The following is a 27,939-nucleotide window of genomic DNA, read 5'->3' as shown; positions in this document are numbered from 1 at the left end:
TAGGTGATGTTCTCACAGGCCTAAGATGTAGATATTCCCTTTTAGAGAGGAAGAAACAGGTTCAGAGAGGTGTAGGGGTTGGGCTCAGTCACATAGCAAGTGAATGTAGGACTGATTTCTTCTGATTTCATAATCCTGGGAGTCTTCAGGCCTGGGATGATGATGATGATGGTGCTAACTGCAACACTTAGTGTGTGTCAGACATTGTTCTAAGACGTTGTTGTTGTTAGCAGTTGCCATTGAATCAGCTCCAACTCTTGGTGACCTTGTACAACAGAATGAAATGCTGCCCGTCCCTGCATCATCGTCACAATCACCAGCATATTTGAGTCCATTGTTGCGGTTATTGTACCAATCCATCTCACCAAGAGTCTCACCAATGCCCTCATTGGCCCTTTACTTCACTAAACATGATGTCCTTCTCCAGTGATTGCTCGTTCTTGATGACATGTCCCAAGGAAGTGTGTCAGACAGTGTTCTGTTGTGATCCATAATGTTTTCATTGGCTAATTTTCAGAAATAGATCACCAGGCCTTTCTTCCTAGTCTTAGTCTGAAAACTGCTGAAACCCATCCACCATGGGTGACCTTGCTGGTATTTGAAATACTGATGGCATATTTCCAGCATCATAGTAACACAAGCCACCACAGTATGACAGATTGATAGAGGAGTGGCAGCTTTTAAGATGAGGGGTCAAACTAGGATTAACAATTCAGGGGGCCCATAAACTTGGATGGGAAAACAATTCTATCTTTATATTCACTAACTTCTAACTGAAACTACCATTTTCTTCAATTATGGATTGAAGTATTAGTATCTGTGACTTTGTCACCACTAGAAATCACAAGTATTTTCATATCAAATTGTAGTTATTGCAAGTATTTCAAAATGTTGTTTACGCTCATTACTACTTTGAAATCATCATTATCAACCCACTACTAAATCGCACCTGATCGCAGTCTTTCTGTTTCAGACACTCCTGTGATGTAGCTGGCCATGGTGGGCAACTCTGCACCCAGTAAGCTTCAGTGACCAAATGGGGAATTTGCTTGTACTCACACCAGTGACCCAGGCTTCTGCACTGCTCTCCTGCACTCCCTATCTTTAGTTGTCTTCTGATCAATATGTGGAAGGAGGTGAGTCAAAGACCACCCCACAATTTAATGTTCTTCTTCAAGCTGAGCAACAACAGCCTTCAGAAAAATTTAACTTCAATTTACTAGTCTTGTTGTTTAATGTTAATGAACACATTACTAATCATAAATTTGTGTATTTAAATGTGTATTTATAATAATTGTGCTCCTTGTAAGCATTTTCTGTTATGCTTTTAAAAGCATTACTCTGAGAAATTCACCAAACTGTCAAAGGAGTCCATGGTGAAAAATAAAAGAGGATTTAAAAACCCTGTTCTAAAGGTTTCAGAGCTGTTAACTCAGGTACTGTACAGCAGCCCTCTTGGAGTAGGGGCTATTATACCCATTTTACAGGCAAGGATACTGATGCACTGAGGTTAGGTTTAGCCCAAGGTCACACAGCTAACAAGCCGCAGAGCTGAAACTTGCACCCAGGGGTCTGGCTCCCTAACCTCTGTGCTTTGTTGCTGCACTCAGCGCTTATCTTTCTGACCCTTGCCTAAGAGCCTGGGGGTCAGGGGCCCACCCTGTGATTTGAAGACGGTTTTGGGCAGGATCCTAGGTCGACTCTGAGGTCGCCAGGTGACTTGCCTGTGGCACCGCCCCTTGGGCTGGGCGCTCAGCTGCTTGAGCACAGGACGCCTGAAGGGCGGGGCGGGAGTGGGGAGGCGGGTTCTCTCCGCTGATGGGCAGGCTAGGGGCCAGTGGCTGGCCAGTGCCGCACCTGGCTGGCCACGTGGGCCCAGGTATGCGGCGGATCCGCCCCGGCCCCTACCGGACCTGGCTCTGGGAGCGGAAATTCCTGCGCGGGCGGGACCGAGAGGACACCGATCGGAGCTGCGGGGCTCGGCCATGGAGCCGGTAGCGACCTGGACCCCCGGGAAGGTGGCAGCTTGGCTAAGAGGTGGGTGGGACTGGGGTAGAGCTGGGCTTAGGGGGAGGGAAGTGTGGGGCGCCAGCCGGCCAGGGGAGAGGGGTAGGAAGAGGAAAAGGAAAAATGACCTGCTGAGTCTGTCAGTCGGTTAGTCAAACAACAAATATTTATAGAGCGTCTGCCAGGTACCAGGTACTGTGCTAAGCAGAGGAACGGACGAGATGACCTTGCAGGGCCCAAGGGCCCAGAAGGGGGTCCTCTATCTCCCCAGCATCCCAAGAGGCCACCAGGGTGGGGATGGGGAGGCGGCGCTTGTGTAATGGAAACAGGGAGGCCCCAGCGCGGCCCACGCCCACATTATCTCCTTCATCTTCCCGGATCCCCAGGGCCCCAAACCAAAACCAAACCTATTGCTGTCGAGTCAATTCCGACTCATAGTGACCCACCCTATAGGACAGAGTAGAACCGCCCCACAAGGTTTCCAAGGCTGTGTATCTTTACTGAAGCCCACCGCCACTTCCACATCTTTCTCCGTGGAGCGGTCTGCTGAGTTCGAACCGCGGACCTTTTAACCGAGTGCTTAACCCCTACACTACCAGGGCTCCTCCCCCAGGGTCCAGTAGGCTCTTATTAAATCCATTTTTCAGAGGAGGAAACAACACACAGAGCCAGGAAGTGATTTGCTCAGAGGCTTTGGAATAGGACCGGACCTGGTGTTGTTTCCCCTCTCCTCACCCTGAGGCTCTCCAACAAGAGAAAACAGAAGCGACTGACACCCCCCCACCTAGGGCCCCAGTCAGGGCAGCCGATGCGGTCCCCAGGCTCAGCCAGCCCCCAAAATGGATGGGAAACGGCCTAAACTGCAGACAGACTCAGAGAAGTGAGGTCCTTCTGACGTCAGCTGGGAGCAGGGTGAGTGAGGACATCCCTCTCAGAGGAGGCAGCTGGAGTGCTGGGGGCAGGCTCAGGGTGACCACCCCCAATAAGGGCAGGTTTTATGGCTGGAGTCAGACTCCCAGGCTGGGTTCCAGGCCCAGTTCTGCCACTTATCAGCTCTGTGACCATAGGTCTCAGTTTCCTTATCCATGAAATGGGAAAGGCAACTCTGACCTCAGGGAGTGGACAGAATGAGACAAAGCCCAAAGAATGTGCAGCTCAGTATTGGGCTCTGCTGGGAGGGAGGTAGTCCAACACCTTCACTGTCCGTGGAAAGGTAGTTGCTGGAGGGCCCATAGCCAGGAAGTGACAGGTTCTAAACTCCCAATCCAGTGTGCCTAATGCCACACCAGCATGAGGGAGAGCTATTGGGCACACACCCATTCCCTAGTGAAGGAGGCTGACTCGGGATGGGGAGAATTCCTTCAAGAGTGAGCAAGCTACTTAGCCTCCCTGTATTTCAATTTTCCCATCTGTAAAATAGGGATAATAGTCCCTACTTCGCAGAGATGTGGTGACGATGAAATATGTTAATATGTGTAAAGCCCTTAAAACTTTCCCTAGCACATAGTAGGTACTCAGCAGATGCTACTCTTATTTTCTGAGTGTCTACCTTGTACCAGGGAGCCCTGGTGGTGTAGTGGTTAAACAATCAACTGCTAACCAAAAGGTTGGCGGTTTGAAACTACCAGCCACTCCGTGGGAGAAAGATGTGACAGTCTGCTTCCATAAAGATTATAGCGTTGGACATCCTATGGGGCAGTTCTACCCTGTCCTATAGGGTCGCTATGAGTCTGAATCAACTCGATGCCAATGGTTTGATTTACCTGGTCCTAGGCGCGGGCTGGGCACTGCAGGTCAGGGATGAATAGTTATTCAAGGCCTGGTCCTTGAAGAGCTCCTGATAAGTTGGGAGAGGCCAATACTCAGCCAGGCAGTCATAATACGGCATAGCAAGTGCAGGGGGCTATGGAAGCGAGAGGCCCCCGACCTAGCCTGCGAGTCATGGAAGGCTTCCTGGAGGGGGAAGATGAAGAAGGGAATGAAGGAGTTAGAACAGCAGTCCAGGCAAAAAGAATAGCGTAGGTGAGGACCCTGAGGCAAAAGGGAACTTTCCAGGAGCTACAAGAAGTTAGTGCTCTGGGCCTGAAGTGTTGTGTTTGTGGGGCTGGGCCAGGAGATGAGGCTGAAGAGGCAGGCAGTGGCCGGATCTTACAGGGCCTTGTAGGTCATGGCAAAGAGTCTGGCAATAATAATATGATTGCTGCCATTGACTGTCTACTATGAACCAGGGAATGGCCAAGGGCTTGACATGTGTCATGCAATTTATCCTCACATGATTAGAAGGTAGGTGCTTTTATTATCCCTATTTAGCTGAGGCACAGAACAATTAAATTACTTGCTCAAGTACTAGCGCTCAAGTCTCCCTGACTCCACAGCCCATGCTCTTGTCCCCTATATCAGTAGTCCTCAGGCTTGAGTGAGCATCAGAATCACCCGGAGCATTTCTTAAAACACAGACAGCTGGGCCCCATCCCCAGAGTTTCTGATTCAGCAAGTCTGAGGTAGAGCGCAAGAATTTGCATTTCTGATAAGTTCCCTGGTGAGGCGGATGCTGCTAGTGTGGGGACCACCCTTTGAGAACCACTACCCTATACTATCCTACTTCTCAATTCAGTGACCTCATCTCTGAAATGAGTAGAACACAGCCTGGGGCTCAGGGTTGTCATTAGGAGCAGATGGAAGGGAAAGGGCTTTGCAGGGGTGAAGAACTGGCCCGAGAGGTTGTGACATTCCCTGCCCCCTCCATGCTGACCCCTCCTCTCCCTCCAGGCCTTGATGATTCCCTGCAGGACTATCCCTTTGAGGACTGGGAGCTGCCGGGCAAGTACCTGCTCCAGCTGTGCCCCCGCAGCCTCGAAGCTCTGGCTGTGTGGCCTCTGGGCCACCAAGAGCTCATCCTGGATGGGGTGGAACAGCTCCGGGCCCTGGTGAGTGAGTGGTGGCTGCATTGGCTACAGCATCCACTATCCTGGGGGTTGCTGACGGGCGATAGGCACTGCCAGGGTGGTGACCTTCCCCCTCACTGGCACAGAGCTCTGGACTGCAGACAGACAACCTACAGAGCCTAACAGAGGGACTGCTGGTGGCGACCCACACCTTCCAGAGCTTAGTCGAAGGCCGTCTGGGGGCCTGTGCTGAGACCCCTGCCGATGTCCTTAGCACGGCTGTGGAGCTGGTGCATGAGGCTCATAACCTCCTCTTCTGGCTCAACAGGTACTGCAGGCTCCTCTTGGCCCAAGTCGGGGTGACTGACTGATGGGGGCCCTTCTCATCCTTGGTTTCCTCCATGGTGATGAACGGCCTGGGAGGGAAAGACAGAGCTTGGCTCTTGTCCAGAGGTGGCAGAGCAGGGCAAAGAGGGGGCACCCTCAGCACTGCACTGTCTATGCAGGGATGCTTGGATGCCTCGGTACCCTCCAGCTTATGATCAAAACCATCATATCAACAGCCATTGCCAGAGTGCTTCCCCCAACCCCTTCACTGGCTACTTCTGCTCATCCTACAGGTCCCAGCTCAAATGTCACCTCCTCAGGGAAACTTTCCCTGTTATATACTCTCAGAGCTCCCTATACTTTATAACACTCGCTGCATTTGGAATTAAATCATTATTGAAGTAATTGGGTTTAATGTTTGTCTCCTCGGTGCCTAGAACAGTGCTTGGCATATAGTGGGCACTTGACAAGTAAGTCTTGTGCTAGGCTATAGAGAGGTGTCAACCATCTTCTTGAATCCAAACCACAACCCCTCAGAGCAGGCATTACCCCCAAGTCTCAGATGAGTAAACAGCTCTAAGTGGTGAAGTGACTTTATTGTTAAGCACAGTCCCTTAACCACTGCTCTGTCTGTGCCCCTGCCAGATACCTCTTCTCCCACTTCAATGACTTCTCATCCTGCCAAGAGATTGGGGAGTTGTGCGGGGAGCTGGGCCAGGCCTTGCAGGAGGTAGGGGATCCAGGAGCCAGCTTGGCCCAGGCTGGAGAGACCAAATCAGGCTAGAGCTTTTTATAACCTGTGAATCAGCATAGGATCAGGTGTGACGGCTGGGACGAGGCAAGGGCAGGAAGAGAGGAAGCCCAGCCACTGGGTACAGGGCGGTGGTGGCATGGGGTCCCCCAGCTAGCAGGGGAAGCCTGGGTTGTTTGACTCCCAGAAGTGGGTGGGAGGGAAAGGCATGTGACTTCTGGGGGCCTGGTCACAGCGGGATGAAACCCGGAGGCCAAAGCTCAGAGGCCCTGTAGTTCTGGGAGGGGGCCAGAGAAGGGGGAGTGAGGGGGACTATAGGGAACCCCATTTTTTCCTCAGGAAGAGGCTGTCCCCCTTACTCAGAGCAGCCTCTGCTCTCTCACTCTGCTTCCAGGATTGCCCAGCGGCTGAGAAGGAGAGCCGAGTCCTGAGAATCGTGAGTCTGGGAGGTGGAAAGGGAGTGGGGGCTGCAAGGGGACTGGACTCAGGCTGGACACCCTGCTTTCCCTCTCCCAGTGCTGCCACGTGGCCGGGATCTGCCGCCACATCCTGAGCTGCAGCCCCGAGGAGTTGCTGGAGCAGAGGGCCGTGCTAGAGCAGGTGCAGTTGGACGATCCTTCGGTGAGACCTGATCTCTGAACTGTCAACTCTGACCCCAGTAGCCTGGTCTGGGCTCTGAAATACTGTTCCAGGATTCTACAGCAGCCTTGATTGTTATGGCTGAAAAGCCTTTTTTGTACAGATGTTAAAGTGGAGGCCCAGAGGACTTAACTGGGCTCATCATCATTCAGCACCTTCCCAATCCTGAGCAGCATGGTCTCGGGTGGCACATTCCAGCCCCAGAACACAGGCCTGGCCAGGGCTCAGAGGGCAAGTTAGGGGAGATGGCAGGAGCCTTTCATCTGCTTTAATCTTTGACCAGTTGGGGAAACCAGAGCCCCCAGCCCTGCCCTGTCCTGCCCCTGTCCATGCTTATCCCTTCAGGAAAGTTGCTAAGTATCTGGTGCCGCAGAAATCACTAACCCCCGCTTCCCTCTGGCCCTTGGAGGAAGAGGCAAAGGCCCAGAAAAGAGTAGCAAACCCTGAGTTACAGCAAGCTGGGGCAGGGCCAAATTGGAGCCAGCTCTTTCCCCAGCTCAGCCTACCTAAGAGTCATGGTGCCCAGCAGGGGTCTTGCCTGCTGGCCCTACTGCCCTGAGCCCTTGGTGATACAGCTTCCACCTCTGTGCAGGGCCTGGAAATCCATACCACCAGCAACTGTCTTCACTTTGTGTCTCAAGTGGGCACCCAGGTGAGAGCCCACCCCCTTCTCAGCTGCCCACCCCCAGACCTTCTTTCCTGCCAACCAAGCCAGCTTCAGGCCCCAGAACAGCCGACTCTTTCAGAACCCTGTTTCCTACACCAGGTCCCCACCAACTCCTGGCTGCAGATCCTGCCTGGAGATGAGGTTGTCCAGATCAACGATCAGGTGGTGGTGAGTGAGGCAGAGAGGTTCATGGCGGTGGGGGGCAGAGGGTGGAGAACGCAGGACTGGGGCGGTGAGGGAACCAAGGGTTCTGCTGGGAGACCAGGGTTGTGGGAGCTGCCTTCCATGAGATGAACCAGCTCAGTAGGCCAGAATGGCTTGGCAGAGCCAAGGGGAAGGGCTCATGTGGGCTTCCTGAAGGAGGAGTAAGGTTGGGCAGAGGCAGGAGGCTGAGAGCAAGCTCTGAGTGTGAGGGGGAAAGTTGCTGGGTTGCTTTGGAGCCTCCTGCCCAGCTTGATGCCAGCCCAGTGTCTCTGCGCTGCCTCTGCCTGTCCCCCAGGTGGGCTGGCCCCATAAGAATGTGGTAAGGGAGCTGCTGCGAGAGCCAGCCGGGGCCAGCCTAGTGCTGAAGAGGGTCCCAGTGCCGGAGACCCCACCACAGGTACCTGTCCCCCAGCTACCCCCACCCCACCCCGGTCTGCTTTCGGACACCTCTTGTCAGCTCCATCACCTCATTTCTGGTTGTTCCTCAGGTCCTGGACTCTCCGTGTCTGAGGATCCAGTCACTGGCTCTGGCCCCACTGTCTCCCAGGTAATAGGCTCTGTCCCTGGGTGGGTGTCCCAGTGGGGGAACCACTGGCGCATCTCATCTCCCTTTGCTCTCCCCAGGGCCCTGTCAGAGGAAGTCTTCGCCTTCGACCTGACTTCGAGCCCAAGTCCTGGGCCCAACCCTGCCTGGGCAGGTAATTTCAGGGCCCTACGCCACCAGGTGGCAGTGTCCCAGGCAAGGCATCTGGGCTGCCTGGCTCTGACCTCTCAACCTTGACCCCTCCCTGGGTCCTGACACTGAGCTCAGGACCTTCTCCCTCTCTTCTTCCTTCCTGACAGACTCTGCCTCCCTTGACCCTAAGCCTGTGCCCATCCCCCCTACGCCCCCAGCCACACTCCTGGCAGAGACAGCAGAGACTCCGAAGCCCCCAGGACACCCTGACAAGGTAAGCTCAGGGGCTCAGCAAGGAACGTTATGGGGCTCTGGCCCTAGACTCTTCTCTGATCTCGTTATTGTCCTTCCAGAGTCCTGTTCCTGATCGGAAGAAATCAAAAGGTATGAAATGCACCTGACTGGATGGGGTCCCCATATAGAGGAGCTCTTAGGTATCTTTACAGGACTGGTCCAGCCCCCCGCACATACACACTTCACACACCCACTTCACACACAGCCTGACCTGGAAACAGCTCTGTCACTGGGGTCAGACAGGCCTGGGCTCCCAGCCTGGGCCAGCTCTGTGACGTTGAGCCAATGGCTTATCCTCTCTGATCTTCAGTTTCCTCACCTCTAAAATGGGAAGAGTTACCCTCACCCCAAAAATAATACATGTAACATTCTGATCACTTGGGGATGCTCCTGGGGGGCAAGGGAGCAGGTTTAGGGGTACAGGACACCTTTCAGCCCCTCACTGACCTGGCTGTGGTGTGGTGTGGTGTGCTGTGCAGGGGTGGCGACACGGCTGAGCCGCCGGCGGGTGTCATGCCGGGAGCTGGGCCAGCCTGACTGCGATGGCTGGCTGCTGCTGCGCAAGGTGCCCAGCGGCTTCATGGGCGCACGCTGGCGCCGCTGCTGGTTTGTGCTCAAAAGACACACACTCTACTGGTACCGTCAGCCCCAGGTGAGATCCTCCCTCCCAGGTAAGCAAACAAGTCACCTCAGGCCCTAGTTCCTGTCCCAATTCCACCACCCACTCCCATCTGTGGTCACAGGTGGGCCCCAGTGTTCCCATCTGTAAGCTAGGGATACTCCTCGGAGTGAGATAACAATGTGTCAAAGCAGTTTGTAAAGGGTATCTCAGGAGGCATAAGAAAGAATCATTTTTATTCTGACTACTTCTTCTTCTGTTCTGTCCATCCTGGTGATTTGCTATTCATTTAATCATGTATTCATTCAACAAACATTTCAGTACCTACTCTGTACCCAGCTCTGGGCTGGGCACTGGGGACACCAGGAAGAACTGGACAGTCCCTGCTATTCTAGAACTTAGAGGCTGGTAGGGGAGGGGGATGAATACACAGTCGGGGACAATGTAGGGGACACATGCTATGACGAAGGAAAAGCTTAGGCACATGTAGGAGCCCAGCAGGGATGCCCAGTCCACCCTGAGGAGTCAAAAAGGTTTCCTGAGAAAGTGACGCCTGGGGGTTAGTTAAATGGAAAGAGGGGAAAGAAACTCTCCTCCCTCAGGAAGGGGGAACAGCATTTGCAAATCTCAATGGTATGAGCAGCTTCCTTCTATTGAAGGAACAAAGGCATGAGCAAGTCCCTCTTTCTTGGCTGTTTCTCTGTGTATCTTTGTGCTTTCCTTTCTTGGCTCAGAGGCACCCCTTGGCCACACCTCCGTCCCTACCCCCGATTCCTGCCTGAGCCCCAGGCACTGAGAGACTATGGTTAGAGAGCCCAGAACACTCCCTCTCACCTCCCTGCCCCCTTGGGCAACTAAGGAGCTGAGTGGGTCTCAAGGATATTGGGGTTCCCAGCTGACCTTTATGCTGTGATTCCCCCAGGATGAGAAGGCCGAGGGCCTCATCAATGTCTCCAACTACAGCCTGGAAAGTGGACAGGATCAGAAGAAAAAATAGTAAGTCCTACGGTGTGAACGGCTAGGGGATGGGGCTAGGATTCCCAGTCCAGCTTCTCTGGGTGCTGGGGAGGCACACCCAGGCTGAGCATGGCCCCTCTGTCCCCCGGCAGTGTGTTTCAGCTCACCCACGATGTGTACAAACCCTTCATCTTCGCTGCTGATACCCTGGAGGATCTGAGCATGTGGGTACCCCCCCTCCCCTACCCCAACTACGAACCTCTGAGCGCTTGGGAGCCTGGGCTCCCACAAGTCGGTCTGATAGTTGGTCAAGGCACTCACCTTTCTTAGCCCCAGTTTCCTTGTCTAGAAAGTGGGATAATAAAAGTCCCTACTTCTCAGAGTTGCTCTGAGGATTAAATTAGAAGATGATGTAAGTGATAGGCCTCTGGCATACACTGTTGTTGTTGTTAGGTACCTTCCAGTGATTTTCCACTCATAGTGACCCCATGTGACTGAGAAGAACTTCACCCCATGTGAAGAGCAGAACTGCTTCATAGGGTTTTCTAGATTATCTTCATGGGAGCAGACCACCAGGTCTTTCTTCTGCGCAGCAGCTGGGTGGGTTCGAACTGCCAACCTTTCGGTTCACAACCAAGCGCTTAACCGTTGTGCCACCAGGGCTCCTTTGGCACACAGTAAACCCAGCAAACCTGTTGCCATCAAGTTGATTCCAATTCATAGTGAGCCTGTAGGACAGAGGAGAGCTGTCCCATAGGGTTTCCAAGAAGTGACTAGTGGGTTTGAACTGCCGACCTTTTGGTTAGCAGCCGAGCTCTTAACTACTGTGCCACCAGAGCTACAGTAGGCCTCAGTAAGTGGAAACTGATGACTGCAGTTCCAGTCTCTCCCTGAGACCCACTTGCTCCTCCACAGGTGGGTGCGCCATCTCATTACCTGCATTTCCAAGTACCAGTTTCCAGGCCAGGCCCCCCAACCCCGAGAGGAAGGTGGGTATCTCACAGGGGTGGGTAAAGGGAACCCGAGTCTCACCTGAATTTCCATTTTTCCTGGGTTGGGGGCCGAGAACTTAGCTACCCTAACCCTAGCTTGGCCCCCTAAAACCCTATGAGACTTAATGGGTTCCCCAACTGCTCTTTCCATGCCAGACTGCTACAGTGAGACAGAAGCAGAAGACCCTGATGATGAGGCTGGGTCCCACTCAGCCTCAGTGAGTAGCGGGCTTGTAGGGGTAGGTGGTGTTGGGTGAATAGCAGGGTGTGGAACTCAGTCTAATACCCTCCTCTCCTTCCACCCTGCCTGCAGCCCAGCCCAGCCCAAGCCTGTAGCCCCCTCCGTGGAGACACATCACCTGCAGCCACCCCCATGCAGGGCAGCCCACAGACTTCCTTCAGCCCTCCAACAGGTACTATGCTGGGTTGGGAGCTGGGATGGGGGCTAGCGTGGACACACTCTCATCCTGCTTCCTCTCCCCACAGACAGTGGTGAAGGGGCACTGGAAGGAATGGTACGGGGGCTGAGGCAAGGTGGTGTGTCCCTTTTGGGCCAGCCACAACCTCTCACCCATGAGCAATGGCGGAGCTCCTTCATGCGGCGTAACCGAGAACCCCAGCTCAATGAGCGAGTGCACCGGGTGCGGGTGCTACAGAGCACACTCAAGGTCGGCTGGGGGCACTGGGCATGGCAAGGGGCTGGGCTCTGGGCTTCAGGCTTTGCTTCCTAGCTCCCAGCTCCATCCTGGGCTTTGCACCCCAGGCTCAGCTCTAGGCTCCATGCTCCAGTCTGGTTTCAGCTGTGGACAGGCCAGGTTCTAGGTTCTGAGTTGGAATCTGAACTTTCACCTAGGCTCCCTGCGCTAGGCTCTAGATTCAAAGATCTGGGCTAGACTGGGCCAGATGCTGGGTTCTAGACACAGGATTCCAGGGTTAGCTCTGGGCTTGGGCTCTGCCCTCCTTCCTGGGTGGTCATGGCCCCTTAGCACCTATTCCCCTCACAGGCAAAGCTGCAGGAGCTGCAGGTCCTGGAGGAAGTGCTTGGAGACCCAGAGCTGACTGGAGAGAAGTTCCGACAATGGAAGGAGCAGAACCAGGAGCTGTACTCAGATGGCCTGGGAACCTGGGGAGTGGTGCAGGCTGAGGGCAGCTTTCAGGTCCTGACCTCTGACTCCAGAGAACAGTCCTCCCACTCTGACCCTGAGGAGCACTCCCATCTCCTGCCCCCTGACCCCAAAGAACAACCTCAAACCTCCTGACCTCTGACCCTGAGGAACACTCTCATCTCCTGCCTCCAACCCAAAGAACAACTTCTGACCTCTTGACCTCTGACCCTGAGAACCACCTCAACCCCCAGCCTCTGATATGTGGCTCTCACCTGTCTAGGACAGAGCATCCCTGGGCTGTGTTTGAGGCTGGAAATAGCGCTAGTCCATGGTTTCACCCCAAGCTAACCCGCTCATCCCCCTGGGGTGGGGTAAAAAAAAAAAGAGTTTTGTGCCACTCTCTCCTCCCTTGCCAAAGAGGGAGCAGGAAGCCTGGGCTAAAAGAGACTCGCTCCCACTCATCCTCTAACTTGTGGGGACATAAACCTGCCCTCCTCAGCCCCTCTGCGGTTCTCCCTCCCCCAAACCAGAGCTCCACAGGTATTCTTCAGTTTACGCAGAGACACTTTTCAACCAAATAAAGTCAATTTCTCTAAAATGAATCTCCACATGCCTTTGATTTCCATATTACAATCAGGATTCTGTTCCCTTGAGGGGACTAGAATGAAAAGCTATCAGACTGGAGTGAAAACTCTCGGCCAAAGGGTAGGTAACTGGCCCACTGCGCATCCCTTTGGCCTGGGCTTTGTCCCTGGCACTCCAGACCTGCCTGGAGGATGGACTGTGGATCCATGGCTGGTGAGGCCTTCTATCCATGTTCATCTCTTTGCAGCCCTCAGAGGCCAGAGGGTACTCTTATCCACATCCCCAGGGTCATAGAGTGATGGAGAAACTAAGGTTCACATTGGGAAGGGTGCCAATGCCCAGAGATGCTGTGTACGGAGGGCATGCTGGGCAGCCCTGGAGGCTGGGCTAGTGGGTTGCGGTAACTGGTGAGGAGGGGCGCAAGTTAGGCTCTGGGCGAGAGACCTTTCTCTTCTCCCCTTAGCCTAGCCTCACCTCCAACTCCTGAACCCAGAGCAGGGACACACTCCCGTGCCTCCATCGTTCATGCTGCGCAGCGCAGGAGACCTGACCTGCTCCCATCAGCCTCTGACTCTGACCTCAGCACATCCCCTCAGTGTCTCTGGCTTCCTCTATGGGGTATAGAGGGAGGCGGTGTGAGGAGCTTCTCTCAGGGTTGGAATTCCTTGGTAGAATGTGGAGCTGGAGGTCACAGAAGCCTCTATGATATCACCACGAGGGGGCACTAGGCCGCTTGGAATGAAATTTCTTTGAAGAGTAGGAGACTGAGCAGCTATGAATAACAGCCAAAAAATCTGGTGGCAGCAATGGACAGGCACTATCAACATCAAACCTTTGTCCATCCTAGTAGGTGGCTCTAGCCTAGCTCCACCGCTGGAGCTGGGCACCCTGGGGTAGGGTGGAGTATGGGAGGAGCAGCAGCTGCACTGATGGGCCTTCTCCTCACCCCTGCAGAGTACCCCACAGGAGCCCTACACCCAGCCAAAGGAGCAAGTGCTCATCAATCGCCGGGACATCACTAGTAACGTGGTAAGGGCGGGACAGAGCTGGGCCTGCAGTGATCCCCTCTGACCCTTCTACAGCTGTGCCCATGGGATGGTGACCCTGTCCCCCTGCCCTCTTAACGTTCCCCTAGAAGAACCTCCCCAGCAGTGACCTCCACTGCACAATATATTAGTAACCACCTGGCAGCGCCCCCACAGGGTCCCCATATGACTCCCATAGTCATCTATCAGTAGAGACCCCAAAAGAAACTTCCTTGCAATGACCCCCAGAAAGAACCCCAGCAGTGACCCACTTTTAGAAGCTGTTTAGATACTGACCTCTATACTGATGCCCCCATTCCATGATCCCCTCTCAGGCAACTTCCCCCCTAGAGTGGCCTCCCCAGGGATCCCCATTCACTGAGAGCAATGTCCAGGCAGAGGCCTCCTACGGTGACGCCTGCCTAAAGAAAGGTCCCCTGCCCTCTCCCAGGATGCCTGGGACATGCATGAGTTCATCACGCGCATATATGTAAAGCAGCTGCTCCGACACCCAGCCTTCCAGCTGCTGCTGGCCCTGCTGCTGGTGGTCAACGCCATCACCATCGCTATCCGCACCAACTCCGTCCTCCGCCAGGTGGGACAGCAGCCTGACCTCCGCCCCCTCTGACTCCGCTGGAAGGCCTGAGGCAAGGCACTTCCCTCTCTTAGTCTCAGGCTCCTTATCTGTCTATGATGTTGATTGGATGCTCTTCAAGGACTGTCAGCTCTGACCTTCTGGGGTTCTAGAAGGAGACCAAGAAAGACTTCATGGTGGAGGGGCCTCTGGATTCTGGCTTTGAGAGATACAGTCGATTTGTAGAGGAAGGGTAAGAGAGGAATGGTGTGAGCAGAGGCAGGCAGATGGGTGCCTCCTGGGGAATGGTATCCAATTTTCATTAACAGACGTCAACAAAGAATCGCTCTGTGCCAGGCATTGTGCTGGGTGTCAGCATTCCAGGATGAGCACAACAGACCCAGTTCCTGTCTCAGACAGATGCAAGCATGTCATTACAAATGCCTGAGTATCACACAGAGTATGTGGGAGCTTAAAGAAGGGATTCCAACCTCCTCTGGGTGGTCATGGAAGGATTACTGGAGAAAGCGATGCTTTAAACTGAGAGTAAAAGATGAGTAGGAGTTGGCCAGGCAAAGAGGGTGGGGAAGAGTGTTTTAGGCAAAAGAGACAGCACATGAGACAGTCCTGCACATCCAGCTTAAAGTGTTGTTGTTGTTGTTAGGTGCCAATGAGTCAGTTCTGACTCATAGCAATCCTATGTACAATAGAACAAAACACTGCCCAGTCCTGAGTTATCCTCACAATCGTTGCTATGCTTGAGCCCGTTGTTGCAGACTCTGTGTCAGCCCATCTTGTTGAGGGTCTTCCTCTCTTTTGCTCCTCTACGTTACCAAGCATGATGCCCTTTTCCAGGGACTGGTCCCTTCTGAAAATATGTCCGAAGTATATGAGATGGAGTCTTGCCATCATTGCTTCTAAGGAACATTCTGGCTGTACTTCTTCCAAAACAGATCTGTTCGTTCTTCTGGCAGTCTCTGATATATTCAGTATTCTTCACCAACACTATAATTCAAAGGCATCTATTCTTCTTCAGTTTTCCTTGTTTATTAATCCTGTTTTCCCACGCATATGAGGCAATTGAAATAACATGGCTTGGATTAGGCGCACTGTAGTCCTCAAGGTGACATCTTTGCTTTTTAGCACTTTAAAAAGGTCTTTTGCAGCAGATTTGCCCCACGCAACACGAAGTTTGATTTCTTGACTGCTGCTTCCATGGGTGTTGATTGTGGATCCAAGTAAAATGAATCCTTGACAACTTCAATCTTTTCCTCCGTTTATCATGACGTTGCTTATTGGTCCAGTTGTGAGAATTTTTGTTTTCTTTAATTTGAGATGTAATCCATACTGAAGGCTGTGGTCTTTGATCTTCATCAGCAAGTGCTTCAAGCCAGCCCTCTTTGCTTTCAGCAAGCAAGGTATCATCTGCATATTGCAGGTTGTTAATGAATCTTCCTCCAATCCTGATGCCCCGTTCTTTGTGTAGGCCAGCTTCTCTGATTATTTGTTCAGCATATAGATTGAATAAGCGTGGTGAAAGGATACAATCCTGATGCACACCTTTCCTGATTTTAAACCACGTGGTATTCCCTTGTTCTGTTTGAACGATTGCCTCTTGGTCTATGTACAGGTTCCTCATGAGCACAATTAAGTGCTCTGGAATTCCCATTCTTCACAATGTTATCCTTAATTTGTTAAGATCCAGACAGTCAAATGTGTTTGCATAGTCACTAAAACACAGGTAAACATCTTTCTGGTATTGTCTGCTTTCAGCCAAGATCCATCTGACATCAGCAATGATATCCCTGGTTCCATGTCCTCTTCTGAATCCGGCTTGAATTTCTGGCAGTTCCCTGTCAATGTTCTGCTGCAACTACTTTTGAATGATCTTCAGCACAATTTTACTTGTCTGTGATATTAATGATATTGTTTGATAATTTCTGCATTCTGTTGGATCACCTTTCTTTGGAAAGGGCACAGATATGGATCTCTTCCAGTCAGTTGACTAGGTAGCTGTCTTCCAAATTTCTTGGCACAGACGAGTGGGCACCTCCAGCGCTGCATCCATTTGTTGAAACATCTCAATTGGTATTCTGTCAGTTTCTGGAGCCTTGGATCTTATCCTTGATACTTTAATTTTTTACAAGAAGTATATATACATGTATTGTGCTATTTAAAATCAGTATTTTAAAAATATCCAGTGTGGTGGCTGATGAGTTCAGAGAGATGGTCAGCAGTCAGATCGTGAAAGTCTTTAAGTTATGCTGAGGAGGACAGCTTTTATCTTGATACCAGTGGAAAGCCAGGGAAGGATTTAAAGCATGGAAGTGACACCAAATGTGTTTTAGAAAACTTAGACTGGCTGTCACAGTATGGATTATGGAAGGGAGGAGGTCAAGGGTAGGGGAAGACAGATAAGGCAGGACCTTATTGCAGATGTTTAGGTGAAAGATGATGGGACATGGACTAGGAGAGTGGCAGTGAGTGAAAAGAGGTCAGATGCATTTGGGAACTCTATAGGGGTCGAATTCATGGGGCTTCTAATTGATTTTCTTTATAGCTAACGCTTAGTGAGCACTGACTATGTATCAGGCAGACTGCCATATCTTTCTCCTGTGGAGCCGCTGGTGGTTTCAAACCACTGACCTTTTGGTTAGCAGTCGATCGCTTTAACCACTGCGCCACCAGGCCTCCTTCAAGGTATAACAATTGTCTCTATTCACCTGGAGCAACAGAGGAAGAAAGAGAGTCAGGACCAAACCGGAGGAGGAAATGTAATGTGTGGCTAATTGCCTCCATAAACAACTGCCTCATTTGCCATGAGACCAGGAGAACTGAATGGTTGGTGTCTGGCTACCACTATTGAATATTTTGATCAAAGATTCTATAGAAGAATCTTTGATCAAAATGAAAGAAATGCAGAACAGAATTTTAAATTCTTGTAGAATCCAGACTTCTGGAGCCATGGAGGCTGGATACACCTGTGAAACTATTGTTCTGAGATAATCTTTAAACCTTAAACCAAAAATATCCCCTGAAGTCCTCTTAAAACCAAACAATAGTTTAGCTTAACTAGTAAAGAATGTCTGCCCTGAGCATTGTGCTTTTTTAATATCTATCTATATGGGATCAAACTGACAACATCAACTTGAAAGATTAGATAGGAAATTTAGGGGGGCAGTGAGCTTATGTTAATGGGGGAGGAACAACATGGAAAAAGAGGAAGAGATTGGTTGCACAGCTTGAAGAATGCAATCAATGTCACTGAATTGTACATGCAGAAATTGTTGAATTGATATAGATTCTGCTGTGTATATTCTTAACAACAATGACAAAAATAAAATAGATTTAAAAAATTTACTCTGTAGGGTGACGGGGATGGTAACGTGAAATGATGCATGTATGGTTTTAGTACATACCTGGTACATACATGGAAAGTGCACTTCAAAGGGAGCGATGAAGATGCTAAGGATGAAAAGAAGCAGTAACATGGGCCGGGGACACTATTGTTCCCCTTCCCTCCCTCCCCTGCAGACATCCTGTCTTCCCTGGCCTTGCCCAGGGCCCACTCCACTGACCTTTCTCCCACCCTGTCTTTCTCTGTCTCCCATGTAGAAACACTATGAGTTGTTCTCTACCATAGATGACATTGTGCTGACCATCCTTATCTGTGAGGTTCTCCTTGGCTGGCTCAACGGCTTCTGGATTTTCTGGAAGGTGAGACCCTGTACGCCTCCCTGCCACTGACCCTACTCCCTGGGACTGTCCACCCACCCCTGGTCCTGTAAACTGTGGATGGATGGATGTGTGTGTGCATGTGTATGGCAGGTATGGCATGTGTCCTGGATGCCACCTGAAGGGGGGGGCGCCACTGAGCAGTTTCTATTAGCCCAGTATGGCCCAACATCCTTCCTCAAGCAGGGTAGACACAGAGGCATAGCGAGGGGGGACAGAGGGCGGCACTTGCCGCCAGGCTCAAGTCCAAGGGGGTACCAGACTAGGCAAGGAATGACATTCTGGGGTGCCACAAATACGAAAGATGCCTGACTGAAGCAGCTGGACAAGAAGGGGGAAGGTGTTTCTGCCGACACGTCACCAATATTTATTCATCTTGAAACTGGGTGGGGTGTTGGGGGGGCTGCAATTTAGAGATTGCCCCTGGGCGCTCATTACCCTCTCTATGCCCCTGCAGCGGCACGATTTCAGTGCTTGCCATAGGCGCTATTTTCCGTAGGCCTGCCTCTGCTGAGCGTCACCCTTCCTTGTACTGAGAGCTATTTTGCCTTCAAACTGGCTACTGAAGCAGTGTTCCTTGATGTTTTGATTAGCATTTGTTTTCATTTTATTATTTATTGTAGTGTGTGCCACACACTGGCTGGAGTGCCCATTCTCGGGTCACCTAACTGTAGGACAAGGCCATTTTCAGCAGTGTGCTAACCAAGGTGGGCGCTCAGCTTCCAAGGTGGAACTAGCTGTATAGATGTGAGGGTCTCCACTGTGCGTCTCTGAGACTGCACTTTGCTGTTGACACGTATGCGATAGTGTGTTCACGTGTGTTCAGTGGCATGCTGTGGGGGCAGCAGGACGAGTAACAGCAGTGGATGGCAGCTGACTGGCCCTGCTCCCAGAGGAACATCGGACCCCCCATCCTTGGGGTGTGGGGAGGGCAGACCCAGGACGCCCCCATAAGCTGGGCCTGACAGACCCCACTGGGGCTGGCCCACCCCCCAGGACGGCTGGAACATCCTCAACTTCCTTATCATCTTTATCTTGCTCCTGGCTACCTTCATTGAAGAACTAGATGTCATCCCTATCACCTACACCCTCAGGTGAGCTGGGAGTTCTGGAGGGAAGAGGGAGTCCTGTCTGCAGCCGGGAGTGTGGTGAGGGGTTGTTACCAGTTGGTAATCAGCTCTGCCTCTCTGGGCAGGTGGTGGGGCAGTGAGGAGGAGGGTTCTGAGAAGGGTTGAGGGGCACCCCTGAGAGGCTCTGCCACAGGGCGCTTCGTCTGTTGCACGTGTGCATGGCGGTGGAGCCCCTGGCCCGGATCATCCATGTCATCGTGCAGTCAGTGCCTGGCATGGCCAATATCATGACCCTTATCCTCTTCTTCATGCTGGTCAGTGCCCTCCCCCATCTCTAGCCTCCCCTCTTCCTTGAACAGGGTCCCTGGGTCATTGGGGTTGGGGGTGTCTGGAGAAGGGGAGATGCCTGTGGGTCTGAATCCCCTCGATTCCCTTGGCAGTGTTCATTTGCATGGCACTGGCATGTCCTGTCTCCAGGGCCCTTGGGTGAAGTCAGGGCGGGGCTTCGGTCTCCCTGCAGGTGTTCTCCGTGTTTGGGGTCACACTCTTTGGTGCGTTCGTGCCCAAACATTTCCAGAACATACAGGTTGCCCTGTACACCCTCTTCATCTGCATCACCCAGGATGGTTGGGTGGACATCTACAGTGACTTCCAGTGAGTGACAGTAGAGCATGCAACCCCCATCCCAGCCTGGCAGGGAAAGGCTGGAGCTCCTGCGGGTCAGGGAAACTAACTGGGGAGGGAGAGGGCTCTTAATGGGAGTGAGGACTCCTGGTATTGGGATGAAGATGGCCCAGCTGGAGGGGGTGCCTGGACCTTTAAACTGGGGAAAAGGAGATGGGCCTCTACGTTTGTGGTCAGCTTTTGGAAACCCTACCCCTCTTGAAACCCCATCCACTCAAAGTCACCCCTAGCTTATTCATGGAGACTCCTCCCAACATGCTAAAGAGCTAGGTTAGCTAGGCCTTGGACAGGGAGCAAGTCTGTGGTTGAGCCTAGGGCTATAGGGCAGTCTCCTAGCCCACACTGGAACCCGCAAAACGTTCTGGACTACTAGAACTTCAGGGTCTCATTTCATTCATTTTTAGACCTGCTGCCCAAGGTCATTTTGGCCATTAAGTCTAAGCCCTACTTTCTAGTCTACTGTAGGAAGTGAATCCCCCTTCATGTGAAGGTAGAGGCCTAGCTGGTGAAGGGCTTCCCCAGTCATTATCCATTACAATGTCGGTAGTAGAAAAATCACAGACTGCAGAATAAAGATGAATGGGGCTTTGAGTCTTTGCTCTACCACACTAGCCGTGCGACCTTGGGCAAGTTACTTCATCTCTCTTCTGAGCCTCAGTCTCCTCATCTGTAGACTGGGGATTACAGCATTAACTATGTCATGGATTTCTGTGAAGATCAACAGAGAAAATCTATATAAATGGGGTCGCCATGAGTTGGGGGCTGACTCGATGGCAGCTAATAACAACAAATATAGATCTCTTAGCATAAAGCCTGGCACAGAGTAGTCCTACTTTTATTTTATATGTATTTAGAGAGAGAGAAAAACATCTGGGAAGATTTTTTTATGGAAGATTTTATAACAAGCTATCAATAGTGGTTAACTCAAGAGTGGATGGGAATTTTTTTTTTTTTTGCCTACATAATTTTCTTCTGATCTTTCTATAATGAGTCCGTATTACTTTCACAATAAGAAAAATATAAAGCACTAAGAGATGAAACTTGATCATGATGATGTACAAATCCCTACCTTGCAGGAAAGGCTTGAGAACTGGTCCACTATCTCGCAGCACAGCAGGTGCACAGTGCTGAGCAGCTGCTGTGACAATTAGGACTAGCACATTAGATCTGTGCAACAGCAGTGAGGCAGACATAAGCTCCAGTAGGCGTTAGGATACTATCCCCATTTCATAGATGAGGAAACTGAGGCTCAAGGGGCTAGGGAGGTGATGGGGCCCCTGCCTGCCATCTCCAGGATGGAGAAGAGGGAGTATGCAATGGAGATTGGGGGCGCCATCTACTTTGCCATCTTCATCACCCTTGGTGCCTTCATTGGCATCAACCTGTTGGTCGTCGTGGTGACTACCAACCTGGAGCTAATGATGAAGAGAGGACAACAAGGGCAGCAGCATCAAATAAACGTCAGTGAGGTGAGTGGGATGGGCAGGGCAGGAGGGAGGAGAGGGAGTGTATGTGTAAATGCCGAATTGAGCATATGTGAATGTGTGTGTATGCTTACACACTTAAGGGCAAGTGTGTATGGGCAGGGGCCTGGAGAAAGCCAGGCCTGAGACCTGGAGGCAGCATCCCCCCACCTTGAGTGCCAACTCACCAGTTGGGGTTTCTGATGGATGAGGATTTCCTAGATATCATGTTTCTATGGCAGCCACAAACTGAACAGCTGGGTGACTTCCAGTCATTTAACCAGTTTAAGCCTTGATCTCTTCTTCTGTAAAATGGGAATAAGAATAGTAGTTACCTCATAGGGCTGTTAGGATTACATGGGTTAATGCACAGTGCTTGACCATAGTAAGCCCTCAATAAATGTTAGCTACAGTCTTATTCATTCATGGGTAGAGCTTCCAAAAGGTTGGGGGGCAGGGGTACTTCCCAAAGTGATATTGAGGCCTGTGACTTGAGAGTAGGTAGAACTTTAGAAATTTGCTGGGCAGGACTTACCAGGGTAAGGTTTAGGGGCTAAGTTTTGAAAGGGATTGCGAATTTCCCTTTAAAGTGGGAGAAGGGTTTGTGTGTTTCAGGTTTAGCTTCCACAGCAAGGTAAAGAGGCTGAGATTGGTTGGGGCTGAAATGAGGGGCATTAGAACCCTGATATCCTTAAGAGACTAAATCCTCCCTGCAAGCCAAACAGGAAAGGGCTGGGGGAGGTGGTGCCAGCCTGAACCATGAGTCCCCTCTCCACTCCACTAACCCCTCCCCAGACAGGCTACGAGGAGGAGGAGAACGAGGGTAGCCAGCTGCCTCTGGTGCACTGTATAACCGCCCGCTTGCCGAAGTCCGGCCTTCACCAGGAGCCGCTGGTCGGGGGGGCCCTGTCGAACCTCTCGGAGACCACGTGCGACAACTTTTGTTTGGTGCTCGAGGCAATACAGGAGAACTTGATGCAGTACAAGCAGATCCGAGATGAGCTCAACACGTAGGGGTGGTACTGGGCGGTACACCCTAGTCCTGTGAGTCAGGGCTGGGCTTGGCCTCCATTTTCTGGCCTCACGCCCTCACCATTCACAATGCGGACCCCGGGACCCAAGAAGTTAAAGTGACTTGCCTATTGGTGAAAGTTAGAATACAGATCTCAAATTCCCCCGATCTCACACGAGGGCACAGCTCGGCCTGGATCTCACAGGGCTGCGGAGGAGGGCGAGGGGGGTGGTCGCCAGGGAAGAGGAGGGAGGACTGCCCCTCCTCCCCCCTCCCGGCAGCCTCAGGACGCACTCACTGCCCCGCCCCCAGGATCGTGGATGAGGTACGATCCATACGCTTCAACCAGGAGCAGGAAGAGGAAATGATGTACAGGGGCATGTCCCTGAACCAGCAGATGGAGAGCTGGACCTCCTTGGACATCCGGGACCGCCAGCAAGATTTGATCACTGCGCTCATTAACATGGAAAAGGTGTTTCTTTCTGTTTCTACCCAATCAGACTTGGCCCCGCCCCATCCAGCCCAGCCTCTGTCCACGAGTCAAGGTTTCTGTCTATTCCACTTTCTGGAGTTACTGCCCAATCCTGTTAGTCCCACCCTTTCCTTCTACAACAGGCCCCGCCCACTCCCATCAGGTTCCACCCTTTGGGGCAATTTGTGCAAACCGGTTAAGGGCTCAACTGCTAGCCAAAATGTTGGTAGTTTGAGCCTTCCCAGAGGACGCTTGTAAGAGAGGTCTGGTGGTCTGCTTTCGAAAGGTCACAGCCTTTAGAACCCTATGGAGCAGTTCTACTCTGCACACATGGGGTCGCCTTGAGTTGGAATTGATTCGAGGACAACTAACAGCAACAGCACCCCCAAACCCAGTCTTTCTTAGTATGACCAGTTCAGTTCCTGCTTAATGGAAGGCTTAGGGCAACTGAGTCCTGTCTGGGCTGCATAAGAGCAGCCTCCTCCTCCTGTTTCCTCTTCTAAAGGAGGAAGCTTCTGGGGAGAAAAAGGCACACACCCACATTATTTAGTTTCTCTCCCTGCCTGCTATACTGTCTGACTGGGATAGAATGACCTGTAACCTTGTGAATGCCCACAGCCTGGTCTCCCAAGCTCAGAGGGGCAGTAGGCAGGCTAGAGTTAGACATATGAAGGACTTCCCTGGGAAGCCTGGATGGGGCAGCCTTTGAGGCTGGAGGGAGGGAGTAAGGGAGAGTCTGCTATGTCAGGGTAGGGCTATTGACAAGAAGACCTCTTGGTTTGCAGGTTCAGGAATCCACCACAAATGTACTCCATAATAAACAGAAGACCAGCCACTGAGAGGGCAGGATGGGAGCCAAGGGATCTGCACACATGCAACACACCCAGCTGCTGCATCTTCCTGCATCCCTAGCATGGCTTGGCAGAGCCTGGCCTGAGCCCTTCCCCTCCCTTGAATGGCCTTGCACCTGGTCAGAGAGGCCTGGAGCTGTGAAGGTGGTAGCATCTCCAGGGCCTGTGCCTGCGAGCCCCCAGGTCCGGAGGAGTCAGGATAAAGAAGGAAGCTGGATGTGACCAAGGATGAGCCCAGAAGGAGGATGCTGGCCAAGGCAGCCAGGATTCGGCCTAAGCATGGGCATCCCTGGCCCCCAGTTCTAGCCCAGAGCTGGGCGGGGACTGGGTGCACCCAAGCACCTAGAGGAGAAAGGCGAGGTCGGTGGGCCACGCATTTGTATATTGACAATAAAGTTTTGTGTTGAGATCTAGTGTCTGACTGGGGTAACCCTCCACCCCCTTGGGGAAACCTTGCCCCAGGACTGGGGTGGGGGTGGGGGTGAGAGCGGCAACACGGATCCTTCCCTCTAAAAGCCTGTCTGTTTGATGGGACAGTCACAGCCTGCCTTCAAGAACTTCCAGTCTCATGGGAGAGAGAATCCGCAGCCCTGAAAATTTCTGACTAATGGTAAAGATATAGTTCCTGCCCTTGGGTTCCTAAATTTTAGGGGAGAAAGACTGGTCCTTATGGTTGGCAGCCCCTGCCTGATGCCAGAGACACAGCCTTACCCTCTGCCTCCCTGTCTAAAGATGGAGACTGGTCCTAGTCTAATGGGGTTACCATTGACCAAGTTATGCAGGTACAGGCAACTCCATCATGGGGCAAATGTGGGTCTTGGCTTTGGGGTACTGAAGCTTGCTGGAGAAAAGCAGGAAAATTTTGTGGACAATGGTCAGGGAATGAAGTCTGGTGGGGAACTCAGGATCTGTGAAGCCTATTTGGGACCTTTGTACCAAAGGCCACTGAGAGCCACAGCAGGTTCCTGAATTAGACAATGGAGAGACTCTGAGAAGCCTGTGGCAGTCATGGGCAATAGGAAGAGCAGGTTCGGAGGACAGGAGACCTGGATTCCAGTCCTTGGGCAAGTAATTGGGCCTCATTTTTGCCCTCTGTACAATGGGGAGAGGGTGAGATTGATCTCTAGCTCTAAAATCAAATAGCCAGTTCTCAGCCCAGGAGGTGGGGGACTGATGGGATTAATCATGTTCCTAACACCCAGGTTCACTGGTGGTGGGTAGGGGGAAGGCTGAAAGGCCCAGAGTTCTGCCAAGCTGTTCGGCAAAGGCTGACAATTAGAGGCCTTGGGGAAATTTACCACTTGGAATGGGAGTTCCCAGACACCCACTGCTTACACCTGATGGGAAACTCCACCCTCCAACCCCCTCCCATTAGCGTTGGTTCCAGCCCTGAAAAGCCCCCCTGGGTCCTGCTGGGAAGGAGTCTGGACACCTAGGGGTGAGGGCCTGGGTGGTACTCAGCAGACTGGTGAGGGGTGGCACTGAGAGCCAGCAGTGCCTCACTCTCTTGGAGCCACCGTCTGTTCCCCTATTCTGGGCCAGGACTCCTTCCCAGAGTTCTCTAGGACCATCAGTCAGCAGAGCCATGGGAAGACAGTGGTTTTTACTGCTGCTGCTATTTATTGGGAATGGAGCCTTCAACCTGCATGGTGAGTATCCACATATACCCTTTCCTTCCTTCTTTCTCTAGAGGCCCTCACAGCCTTTCTTCTGGCTGGCTGGGGAGGAAAAGTGGGTGGTAGAAGATCAGGTAGGGTTCCCAGGAAGATCTTACAATGTGAGCACAGCTCCCCCCTCCCCACCAAATGTCTGAAAAGCTTGGGGCACCATTGAGTTTGGAGGCAGGAGCATGGCAGGATGATCTCCAAGGGTCTTCTGTCCATCCAGCTCTTCCCAGATGCTATCTTTGTCCAGCTGTCTACTCCATCTTGTCTGTCATCTAATCTGCCTCCCCTTTCTGTCTGCCCTTCCCATTGAACCAGGCTAATAATTTAGGGTTTCAGCAGGCTACTTCTCTCCCAAGATGGCCAGAACTGAGGACCCAGGGACTTGGACCCCTGCTGCCCTTTCCTGCCCCACTCCAGAAAGGAGCAACCCCCAAGCCCAACCAATGCCTCATTGAGCCTGAGGTCAGAGTGTAGCCCTGGATTCTGAGCTCCTGGGACAGTATCAGAGGATATATTTGGAGGTAGAAGGAAATTGTGTATCTCATCACTCTCATGAGTCTGGGACTTTTGCCAGGGACAGGAGCATCATTGGCAAGGCATGCAGGAAGCAGATAACAATTTTGGAGATCGGAGTAGAAGGGATAATCATTACTAATAGCAGATTTTAATCAGTGACCATCTACTATGTGCTAAGCACTGTGCTAAGTGCTTCACATGCATTATCTCATTTAATCCTCATGATTATCCAGTGAGGTGGGTACTATTATCAACCCTGTTATACAGTTGAGGAAACTGAGGCTGAGAGATGTGATGTGATTTGTCCCCCATCACAGAGCTGGAATTCTAGCCGTGGTCTGATTTCAGAGCCCAGGCCACACTCCTTTGCTTCCCAAAGGAGCTACTGTGGGCAGGAAACCTCAATATCATACAGATGTCAATTGCAACACATTTCCAATCAAAATCCCAACAGGATTTTTTGTGGGACTTGAAAAGCTGATCCTAATGTATGTAAGAAAGAACAAAAGGTGAACAATATCCAAGATAATTTTGAAGAACAAGAAGGGAGACTCACTCTACCAGATATTGAAATTGCCTATAAAGTAACAGTATTTTGGTTAGCAGCCAAGCTCTTAACCACTGTGCCACAAGGGCTCCAAGACAATGTACTGTTGGTGTAGCAAAACAAATGGACCAGTGGGGCAAAAGAGAGCATAGAAATAGGTCTATATCTGTGAGGAAAGTTTACATATGACAAGTGGCATGACAAATCAGTAGGGAAAGGATGGCCTTTTCCATAAGGGAACTGGGACAACTGGTTAAACACATGAAAAAATAAAATCAAATCCAATCCAAGAGAAACATCTCTACCCCTAAATAAAAACTTGAGAACTCTATAGGAAGACATCTGTTTATTTTAGACTGGATTTTTACTGCAAACAAATCTATGGACCACTGGAGTTTACAGTATCCTCTGATATTGAGCCCTGAGTCCCTCACTGTGCAGAGGGGTACATGGAAGCCCAGAGAGGGGTAGGCCCTTCCCCAAGTTCATTCAGAAAGGAACAGAGCCAAGCCTAGAGCCGAAGTTTTCCGACTCCTCCCATGCATCCTGGCCGGCTCTCTTGCCCTGTTGTGGCCCCTTAGCTCTGCATAGGGTTGGAAGAAAGTGGGGTGTGAAAGGAGCAGGTGTTGGGCAGGGGCAGAGTTGGGGACAATGGTCAGTCCTTCCTCAGAGCTAGGTTGCGGGAAGGTTGAGCCCATCACCTGGGCTGGGTCAGCTCCAGTTTTCTGAACCAGCCCTTTAGCAACTGCCAAGGATGCAATGACAAAGCATCAGGTGATAGACTTATTTCTGCCCGTTGCCCAGGGGAAAGGGGAAGGTTTCCAAGGGATCCAGCTCAGCATAGCTTATATGGGCCTTTCTCTCTAGAGAGAGTGGCTGGCTTAGCCATGGGAATGAAGCTCTGTTTTTGTGAGGCAGTAGATATAGCATAGTAGGGAAGACGTTGGGCTCTGGAGTCTGACAGATTCAATTTAAAGTGCACTGCCACTACTTCCTGGCTGTGTGACCTTGGACAGATATCTTCACCTGTCTGAGCCTCAGTTTCTTTATTTGTTAAATGGAAGTAATAGCCCTTACCTCAGTTGGTTGTAAGGATTCAATGATCCAATGCTTGTACATGGGAGCGAAACTTTGCTTGGGCAAGGTGAAAATTGAACATTGTCAGAATGGACGCCTTTGCAACAGATGAAGCAGTTGACTTGCAGTTAGGGGGCAAGTTGTACAAAAAAATTATATATCTAAATATTAGAATCATATTAAATGCAGTAGGAAATTGACATCTAAAAGGGCATCAAGAAACCAAAGACCAAATAAGATAACAGATTTCTGTCTTTTTGTGACTCTCACTGTCTCTAGAGTAGTTATTAAGTGGAATGAGGCATAGTTGCCTGCACTAGTTGTATTCTCACTCCCTGGTATGCATCAGTTGAAATCTATTATGTATGTGTATAATGGGATTCCACTGCAAAGTGATTAGCACAGAGATGGCACATAAATGACTGTGGGACAGTAATCATGTAGTTGCTGTTGACATTGTTATTTTTATTGAATCTTCCAGTAAGGATACTTGGCAACTAAAACATCTGTGAAGAACTTTAGTTTGGTGGAGGAAAC

General features: G+C 51.4%; 2 protein-coding genes across 2 annotated transcripts; both read left to right on the top strand.

The window, feature by feature from the left end:
- The first annotated feature begins 1,985 nt into the window (after window positions 1-1,985).
- On the top strand, window positions 1,986-12,284 carry CNKSR1 (connector enhancer of kinase suppressor of Ras 1). Its single transcript, XM_004377085.3, is given in 22 exon segments — window positions 1,986-2,037; window positions 4,777-4,934; window positions 5,039-5,220; window positions 5,865-5,949; window positions 6,365-6,406; window positions 6,487-6,591; window positions 7,202-7,261; window positions 7,376-7,444; window positions 7,776-7,882; window positions 7,962-8,027; window positions 8,105-8,178; window positions 8,324-8,430; window positions 8,510-8,540; window positions 8,930-9,102; window positions 9,992-10,065; window positions 10,179-10,250; window positions 10,942-11,015; window positions 11,175-11,236; window positions 11,332-11,431; window positions 11,505-11,686; window positions 12,023-12,238; window positions 12,240-12,284. Coding segments are annotated over 22 exon segments (2,136 nt in total).
- A 1,330-nt stretch (window positions 12,285-13,614) lies between these two features.
- On the top strand, window positions 13,615-23,604 carry CATSPER4 (cation channel sperm associated 4). The gene is given in 11 exon segments (XM_004377252.2): window positions 13,615-13,647; window positions 13,649-13,738; window positions 14,186-14,329; window positions 17,924-18,025; window positions 19,040-19,137; window positions 19,307-19,427; window positions 19,634-19,767; window positions 21,092-21,266; window positions 22,056-22,270; window positions 22,585-22,744; window positions 23,530-23,604. Coding segments are annotated over 11 exon segments (1,326 nt in total). The 3' UTR covers window positions 23,584-23,604.
- Window positions 23,605-27,939: the final 4,335 nt, after the last annotated feature.

This window comes from Trichechus manatus, unplaced genomic scaffold, assembly GCF_000243295.1.
Source record: "Trichechus manatus latirostris isolate Lorelei unplaced genomic scaffold, TriManLat1.0 scaffold00048, whole genome shotgun sequence".
Taxonomy (NCBI): domain Eukaryota; kingdom Metazoa; phylum Chordata; class Mammalia; order Sirenia; family Trichechidae; genus Trichechus; species Trichechus manatus.
This window is presented reverse-complemented; position numbering and strand designations above follow the sequence as displayed.